Below are 10000 nucleotides of genomic sequence, written 5' to 3' on the forward strand. Positions count from 1 at the left end.
TATTTAGTTATTTAGTTATTTAGTTATTTAGTGATTTAGTTATCGAGTGATTTAGTGATTTATTTATTTATTTATTTAGTGATTTGTTTATTTAGTTATTTATTTATTTAGTTATTTAGTTATTTAGTTATTTAGTTATTTAGTTTTTTAGTTATTTAGTTATTTAGTTATTAAGTTTTATAGTGATTTAGTGATTTAGTTATTTAGTTATTTAGTTATTTAGTGATTTAGTTATTTAGTGATTTAGTGATTTAGTTATTTAGTGATTTAGTTATTTAGTTATTTAGTGATTTAGTTATTTAGTTATTTAGTGATTTAGTGATTTAGTTATTTAGTTATTTAGTGATTTAGTTATTTATTTATTTATTTATTTAGTGATTTAGTTATTTAGTTATTTAGTTATTTAGTTATTTAGTTATTTAGTAATTTGGTTATTTAGTTATTTAGTAGTTTAGTTATTTAGTTATTCAGTTATGGATCCAGGAGTGAGGAATTATCAGAATTAGATAATATAATATAATATATTGGATAATATTAATTGATAAAGGAAACAAAAAAAAAAAATTATACATATATATAACTGCTGATGTTCATATTGAGTCACTGGATGAAAATATCTCCTCAAGATGAATGCAACTTCAAATTTCAAAATTGGGGTTTTTCGTGGACCAATTACATACATATACATATATATAGATATACTGTATATATATCTGTATATATATATATTTTTTAATTATTATTATTTTTGGCTTCGAAATCGGACCACATTCCCTCTCACCCAAGTTGTTTTCCGGGAAAAGGCCCTTCTTGCTTTGCATGGCGGGCGCAGGGCTCCTGGGGTGATGGAGTGATGGAGGGAGGAGAGGGAGATGGAGGGAAGATGGAGGACGGGGCGTCGCTGCGTTCACACATAATACCGGTGCCGTCTCGGGGGATTAGCGGCGTCGCGCCGTCAGACGCGGCATCCACTTTGCGTCGCGTTCGGCTTAGCGTCAGCCCCGCCTGTCATCCCCTCTGTCATCCCTTCTTCATCGCCACTTCCTGTCGTTCTCAGCCTCTTCCCCTCCCCCCAGAGGCGCACACAGACACACACACACACACACACACACACACATAAAGATGTACAGGAGAAATTGAAATGTCCCTTTAGATTGCGTAGATGTTAATACTTTGGTTTATTAGTTGTATTATTATCATTATTATTATTATTATTATTATTATTATTATTATTATTAATAATAATAATTGTTTTAATAATAATATTATTATTAATATTATTATTATTATCATCTATATTATTAATATTATTATTATTATTATTTCCTTTTTTCTACTTTTTTGCTGTTTAAAGTTGCTACGGACGGTAGATCAACAACATTTTAGCATCATTACATGTTAACAGGCTATAGATATATATACACTTTATATATAATAATAATAATAATAATATGGAGAATATGATGAGGATTATTTTCTGTTTGGAACAGAATTTTCTATGAAATGATTTAAACACAAAGCTACATGTTTGTCGTCTAGTTGCAGTGATTCGTTGCATTATTCCATAATATTATAGTTTGTAAGGTGGGTCATTTTATGTTTCTCCCTTTTTGCTTTTTAAAATTATAAAGGGAGAAACAATCATGTATTCATTGAGTTATTGATGATGAAACACTGAAAATGTTTTTTGGATTCATATCTTTAACGTATCTGACAAAATTCCCTTCAACTTTTTAAGTTTTTGACTTTGGATTAAAGATCGTATCTCCTCCCTCCCCCACCCCTCTATCTCTCTCTCCCCCAATCCCCTCTCTCTCTCACTCTCTCTCCCTCTCTTTCTCTCTCTCTCTCCCTCTTTCTCTCTCTCTCTCTCTCTCTCTCTCCCTCTTTCTCTTGCTCTCTCTCCCTCTCTCTCTCTCTCTCTCTCACTCTCTCTCCCTCTCTTTCTCTCTCTCTCTCCCTCTTTCTCTCTCTCTCTCTCTCTCCCTCTTTCTCTTGCTCTCTCTCCCTCTCTCTCTATCGCTCCCTCTCCCTCCCAACCCTCGCTCTCTCTCCCTCACTCTCTCTCACTCTCCCTCTCTCTCTCTCTCTCTCTCTCTCTCTGTCTAATGTGGGAGAGAGAAAGACCCCACCGCAGTCTAACAATTAAATCTCCATCGGGCGAGGGCCCAAAAAATAAATATATAAATAGAAAATAAAAGGCGGCTTTCAGTGAGTGCAGCAGGGTCGTGTGTAAATGGATGAGGGACACTTTTCGGAAGTGTGTGGAGGGGTATGGGAGGGGGCGCAGTGTTTTGGGGAGGGCTGCTGATCGTGTAATTAAAGTGTAAAACACCAGAGCCGTCGTGTTTATGAGTAAATGTGAAATGTGTGTGCGGCGGCGAGCATTAAGTATGTAAATGTTGAGTAAATCAGCCTTTTATTGGTTGTAATAAATACCCAGGGGGCCGCGCGGCGTGGCCCCGCACTCGTCCGCCGCCGCGCTCTCTCACTCTCTCTAATGCGTCGACCCACTGGAACACTCACACACACACACACACACACACACACACACAGGTGGCTGCCAGGGGAAAGCACACGCACACACACACACACACACACACACACACACACACACACACACACACACACATCAATAGGCAAACAGACGCTGGCAGGTGTGTGTTCCATCCCTCGTCCGACAGTTTAAATTCAAAAAGCAGATTCACACATTTCCACTGACGTCCTCAATCCAAATGGAACATTATCCTCCTTTTTGGAGCTAGAATACAGAGACCAGTTCAGTGGAGTTGAGCTGTTTTTCAAACTCCATTTTTACTTTTTCATTTAAATTGTAAATTGTTTCCACTAATGACAATAAATGACAATGCAGGCTTAAAAACTAAGGGAATGTATAATATAGAAATATATATACTATAATATATACTATAATGTATACTATAATGTATACTATATATATACTATAATATACACTATATCTATACTGTAATATATGCTTTATATTTATAATGTATATATACTATAATTCATACTAAATATATACTATAATATATACTATACATATACTATTATATAAACTATAGTATATACTATATGTATACTATATTATAAATACTGTAATAGTATATATTACAATATATACTATATATACTCTCTAATATATACTATATATATACTATATTATTTATACTATAATATGTACTATTATATATACTATATATAGACTATAGTATACACTATAATATACACTACTTCCCTTTATATGATATGCTAAATTTATTTGATATTGTCATAACTTGTTTCTTTCATATTTACTCTATGGAGAGCTTTTTATTTTTCCTTTGTGACTTTGAAGATGTTAAAAAGGCTCTATTAGTAGATAAAGATAAAGACAATTATTGAAGCATTTTCTCTGCTTTTCTCAACATGTAAAAGAAAGAAAGAAACTTTTTCACAAATCATTACGATGAAATGATTAATTTGCATATTTATTGTTATGAATGATATTTTAATGATCAATTACTTTTCTAACAACTGGTGTGTGTGTGTGTGTGTGTGTGTGTGTGTGTGTGTGTGTGTGTGTGTGTGTGTGTGTGCCCCTGCAGGAGAAGGCGGCGCTGGAGAGTCTGAGCCAGCAGCTGAAGCAACAGGCGGAGGAGAAGTTCAACCACGCCATGCTGGACTTCACCATGAGCGGAGACTCTGATGGTACACACACACACACACACACACACACACACACACACACACACACACACACACAGACCCTGAAAAACACACAACAGAGTTACACAAGCGTTTCCAAAAAATCCAACAGGTCACTTTAAATGTACTCATGGTATTTACTCACATAATTTAACTGAAAAATATTTCAATTTCAGAATACCGTTTGTGAATATACTATTATATTATATGTCATATGCACACTTGATGTAGTGTATACGACAATATTGATTTCAATACTAATGCTACTATTGAATGTTATTTTAAAAAAGTTCCCCTTGAACACTTTCTACACTGCTTTTTGTGAATACTAATTAATATATATTTTTTTAAACAAATAAGATCTATTGAATATTTATTCCACTGTCGGATTCTATAACATTTGATTGGTTAGTACTAGCGAATCTCGTACGCCAGTTGGTGGCCTGTTTGGACGCCTTCTCACTCGCCCCCCAGGCTCCCCCAGCGTGTCGGACTCCAGGATGTTCCGGGAGGCGCGGGGCCGCGGGAACGCCGAGCCGCACATCAAGCGTCCCATGAACGCCTTCATGGTGTGGGCCAAGGACGAGCGGAGGAAGATCCTGCAGGCCTTCCCTGACATGCACAACTCCAACATCAGCAAGATCCTGGGTAGGAGACACACGCATATTAACAATAATTATATTATAATTATGATTATTATTATTATTATTATTATTATTATTAATAATAATTTTATTATTATTATTATTATTATTATTATTTATAACAACAACAACAACAATAATAATAATAAAAATAATAAAAATAATAATAATAATAATAATATATTATTATTATCCTTGTACCTCATATCACAAAATTTCCCCATCGCTGAAATTTAGGGGCCGTGCCCAAACCAAAACTAAACTAGACTAAAACAGCCCCAGACTGCCAGCTTTACAGGTTGTAAAGCGTTGTGCTGGCATCCACCAAACCCAGATTCCTCCATCAGACGGCAGATGGTGAAGCGCGGTCCACCGCTTCGGAGTGCAACGGGCGGCGTGCTTTACACCACTCCGGCCGACGCTTGGCGATCCTAGGCACGCGTGCATCCCCTCGGCCGTAGGAGCCCGGTTCGCGAGGCTCAGGATGAGCGGCCTCTTCCAGGGGCCGCTTGGAACCCGGTTAGCGGGCCCCGGCGTGGCGCTCGGTGGCGGAGCCGCCGCCGCTCGACGTCTCCCCCCGTCGCGATGAATGGAGGGGATTTGTGGCGCAGTGGTCCTTTGGAAAAACGTGGCGTCCGATGGAAGTCGCTGAGCTCCTCAGTTTGTCTCAGGGTGTCGCCTGGCGATGAAGGCGTTCATCAGAAGGGGGCTCCACCCGCCTGTCCTGTCCTGCACTGTAGGTGGACGTGTACCGAGGTGGGGCTTTCACATGGGAGAGTTATGAACGTTGAAACCCAGGGAAAGAAAAAAAACAACAACAAAAAAAAAAAAACACACGCGTGTCGGGATGTTCTCATTTGCGTTTGGGGCCACATTCACATGTGGAATTAAATGGGATTTGACTCCCGTCCAAACGCGGCGATCGGGATTCGACGGGCACCGCCATCCAGACGCCGTCGATGCCGACCATCGCGACGCGCGCAGTTGGCGGCGGCTCAAAAAAAACTTTACTGACACTTGTTTCTAGCTACTGTACACCCCCCCCACACCCCCCCAACGGCCACCGGTCTCTTCAGCGCGCACGCACAACCACCGTCGTCTTCGAGGAGGAGCGCAGAGCTGAACACGGAGGACGGACGGGCGGAGTTGTGCCGCCATCCCACAAGCCCCCACCCGGGCACCACCCGGGCACCACCTCGTTGGCCGCAGCGACCGGGGGCGCGCGACCCCTCCCCGATGAAATAATACGCGCACGGTTGAGTCGCACACAGACTCTGTGTGTGTGTGTGTGTGTGTGTGTGTGTGTGTGTGTGTGTGTGTGTGTGTGTGTGTGTGTGTGTTAATGAAGGGCTGCGGCTCTGACAATGATGATATGATTCATTCTGCGTTAAACAAGCTGCCGCTGCTGCTGCTGCTGCGCCGTCTGACACCCACCCAGCCCCCCCCCCCTGCCCGCCGGCGTCGGCCCTGACATTTTAAAGAGCTCCTAAGTGTTTTATAACACAGGGAAATCTGCTTTTAATAAGCCTTCCCCCCTCGTCCTCCCTCCCTCTCTCCCTCGATTGTTAACAGAAACATTGTCGAGAGGGAGGGAGGGGGGAGGGGGGAGAGGGAGGGAGGGAGGACGAGCACTAACAGCCTTTAACCGTTAAATATGCATTCCTTCCTTCTCCTCCATCCCTTCCTTCCCTGCTCCTCCATCCATCCCTTCCTTCCTGTCCGCCACCTCCCCCGCGCGCAATGTCCAAATACAGGAGTTTGGTGTAAATTCGCTCCAGACGCCGAGATCATCCCGACGGTCAGACCTCGGACGCGTTATTTAGTCAAGACAGAAAATAGGGGAGGGATGGAGGGATGGAGGGATGGAGGGATGGAGGGATGGACGGGGGGAGGAATGGAGGGGTGGAGGGATGGGGGATGGAGGGATGGGGGGATGGAGGGATGGAGGGATGGAGGGGTGGAGGGATGGGGGATGGAGGGATGGAGGGATGGACGGGGGGAGGAATGGAGGGGTGGAGGGAAGGAGGGATGGAGGGATGGGGGATGGAGGGATGGACGGGGGGAGGTAATGGCAGGATAAGTAGAGAGAGCCTTTGTTAGCGTGGACCTAAGCACCTGCGGACTGCAGCTGTCTCCCTCTCTCTCCCTCTCTCTCTCTCTCTTCCCCTCTCTCTCTCTCTCTCTCTCTCTTCCTCTCTCTCTTTCTCCATCCTTCTATCCCCCTTCCCTTTCCCTCTCTCCATTCTCTTAACCCTTCCTATCTCTCCACCCTATTGTCTCTACCCCCTCTCTCTCTCTCTCTCTCTCTCTCCCTCTCTCTCTCCTCTTCCTCTCTCCATCCTTTCAACTCTCTCTGTCAATAGAACTCCATCAAAACGTGACATTCTGTTTGCCAATCGTACACAGTTGCACGTGATGAATTAACCAACTTCCCTCCCTCCCTCTCCCTCGCTCCCTCCCTCCAGGCTCCCGCTGGAAGGCCATGACCAACCTGGAGAAGCAGCCGTACTACGAGGAGCAGGCTCGCCTCAGCAAGCAGCACCTGGAGAAGTATCCCGACTACAAGTACAAGCCGCGGCCCAAGCGCACGTGTCTGGTGGACGGGAAGAAGCTGCGCATCGGGGAGTACAAGGCCATCATGAGGTCCCGCCGGCAGGAGATGAAGCAGTACTTCAGCGTGGGGTCAGCGACGCCCAGAGGCTTTTTCCTGTTGGGGGAGGGGGGTCCTTGCTCCGTTATTGACGGCTGCGCGTGTCAAACTCGGTGAATTCGTTGGCGGTGATTTATTTACTGATTTGTTTTTCATTTACAGTCTCGTTCTCTATATTAATTTATTTGAAAAAAAGATAAAGGGGAATAATTAACGACTTAATATAATGTATTTATCAATGTACTTTACAGCCAAATATAATAATAATAATAATAATAATAATAATAATAATATAATTATTATTATTATAACAATAACAATAATAATAATAATAATAATTGATATAAATATTAACGAAATTGAATTGTATAGTTTACTTTTTACTACTTTGATTCATTAATTTATTATTCATATATTTATTGATTAATTTACTCATTTTTACTTTACAGTCTATTTCTCAATATTTATTTCTTCCAATATTAATTTGTTTAATATATTTTGTGCAGTCATATACTGTATGAAGATAGCAATAAAAAAGGGAAAGGTGTATAATTTACTACTTTGTTTAATTTATTTATCACTTTTCAATTTAATCTTTACAGCCAAATATGATCATATTTGCAAGAATTATTAATGACATGGAATTCTATAGTTTACTTTTTACTACTTTGATTAATTTATTCATTTTTTATATATGTTTTTCTTTATATATATAGATATATTTCGATATATTTAGATATTTATATTAATATATTGATTCATTTACTCATTTACTTTTCTTCTCAGTCTATTCTTTTGTACTTTTTAGATGATTACATTTCCATTCCTTCCGCATATTATTTGAAATTAAGTTGTATAACATACTTTTCTAAAATCTAGCACCGTATGAAAATAACAACAAAAACAGTAATGGTGTATAATGAATCAAAACGGACTGGACCCGTATGAGCCTCGCATTAGTGACGACGGCACCGCTCCGCTGCAGTCTCAAGACAAAACCCAAAAATTCCAGTAAAATTCTCCTGTTTTGAGCTGGGGAAGGGGGAAAGTTCATTGTTTGAAGAGTACAACTGGTCTTAAGTGGACGATGCCGGTGGGACTTTTGGCCCGTTTGCTACTCAGCACACACTCCATGACTCGCCGTCTTCCCATTTTCCAATATATACGGGGTTTTGGGAGAATTTGAACAATATGGTGCGAAACCAGCCGAAGAAATATCAAAACTCCAAACTGGCTTTGAACAAATTCAAAATACGGGACGGTTTCAACGGAGCTAAATGTTTCCGTCTCTCTCTCCTCCCTCCCCGCAGGCAACAGGGGCAGCTGCCCTTCTCCTCGGCGGGCGTGGTCTACCCGGGCGCCCTGTCCATGGCGGGGATGCCCTCGCCCCAGATGCCCTCGGAGCACTCCAGCATGTCCAGCAGCCCCGAGCCCAACGCCAACGCCCACCACACCAACCCCTACCTGCCGGGCCTGAAGGGGGAGGAGCCTCGCATCAAGGAGGAGGAGCTACGGCTGGACGACAGCAACGGCGACGCCTACGACGACTTCGACTACGAGGACGAGGAGGCCGACTACGCCAGCGACGAGAACCACATCAACCAATAAAGAGGAACACCCCCCCCCCACACACACCCCGGCCAATCACCCCAAACGCCCCCCACCCCCCCAAGCGACCAATCAGGAAGCCTCTTTGTTTTGCCGATCACGAAACCCTTCGCACACCTACCGGGACTCTTTTTGTAGAGCCGAAAAACCCCTCCCGCCGGAATCCTGATACCAGCATCCGAAACCAATCAATCAGTCAATCAATCAATCAATCAATCAATCAATCAATCAATCAATCAATCAATCAATGAAAGCACAGGACCTGTCACTCACACTGACTGTTACAGACCTGACGAAGCTCGCTGAGAAACTTTTCGACGACTCTGCTTCTTCAGTGTAAAACGCCATGAGTAAGCTACCGAACGAGGAGAAATAATAATAATAATAAATATCACATTGTTTAAAACGAGCGAAATCAAAAAAAAAAAAAAAAAACTTTTTTCTTTTTTTTTTTTGACGCCGTTTTTTTCTTTTCTTTTTTTTTCTTCTTTTTTTTGAAGACAAGACATTTTCCCGGAGAAGGAGCGAGTGAAAAGGACCTCGACGGGACAACGGACGACACTTTAAGATGGTGGACCTGTTTGTTTATTATTATTATTATTATTATTATTATTATTATTATTATTGTTATTATTATTATTGTTATTATCAAGAGACACTTTTAAATAATTGAAAAAACGAAAACAAAACAAAAAACAGCTTTTTTTTCTTTCTGGGTTATATGATATTCTCACTCAGGTACACGGTGCCAATAAGTGGCTTGTGAATGTGATTTGTTGTTTTTGTGCTACAAGTTTGAATAATAATAGAAGAAAAAAAAGAGACATTTCTTTTTTTTTTTCCTTTTTTCGCGATAAAGCACCTGAAAGACATCAAAACCTGTTTATTTTTCGGGGAAAACGAAACTTTTTTTCTTCGACTTTGCAGTGTTCCCTTCAGCTGCCCGCCCCCCGCCACCCCCCACCCCCACCCCCCACCCCCCATTCGATAGCCAATGGTACAGCCCGGAGAGGGGGCGAAGCCCTCTTTGGTTAGGCACTGCGGACTGGCCCACTTGGAGGGTTTACACGGGGGGGCGGCTGCGAAAAGAGTCTCGGAGCCGAAACGGGGAAAAGTCGGACGGCCCACGCTCCGATTCCGACGTCCGTCCGTCCGTCCGTCCTCCCATCTGTGTGAATGTGTTTTTAAACTCTTTTGCTGTTTGAAGTCATTTGTATTTCGGGGCGGCTGGATAAGTCACATTTTATTCCTCTGAAAAGCCGAAATCTCCGACCTCTCCGTCCGGGAAAAAAAAAAGGAGGCGAACGAGAAGGAGATTTTTATTCGATTTTTTATTTTTATTTTTCTCACCTTGTTTTCTTTCCCCCATTCGTACACTCGAGCTCACGCTTTC

General features: G+C 42.0%; 1 protein-coding gene across 1 annotated transcript in view; it reads left to right on the forward strand.

Moving 5' to 3' along the window:
• sox5 (SRY-box transcription factor 5) overlaps positions 1-8607 on the forward strand; it is a gene marked incomplete at its 3' end in the record, with an annotated part of 120684 nt that extends 112077 nt beyond the window's left edge. The window contains 4 exon segments of the mRNA XM_080022718.1: positions 3606-3708; positions 4180-4353; positions 6815-7031; positions 8310-8607. Coding sequence (XP_079878844.1) covers positions 3606-3708; positions 4180-4353; positions 6815-7031; positions 8310-8607 — 792 coding nt within the window.
• Positions 8608-10000: the final 1393 nt, after the last annotated feature.

The sequence above is a fragment of the Zeus faber genome (assembly GCF_960531495.2).
Source record: "Zeus faber genome assembly, chromosome: 21".
Classification (NCBI taxonomy): domain Eukaryota; kingdom Metazoa; phylum Chordata; class Actinopteri; order Zeiformes; family Zeidae; genus Zeus; species Zeus faber.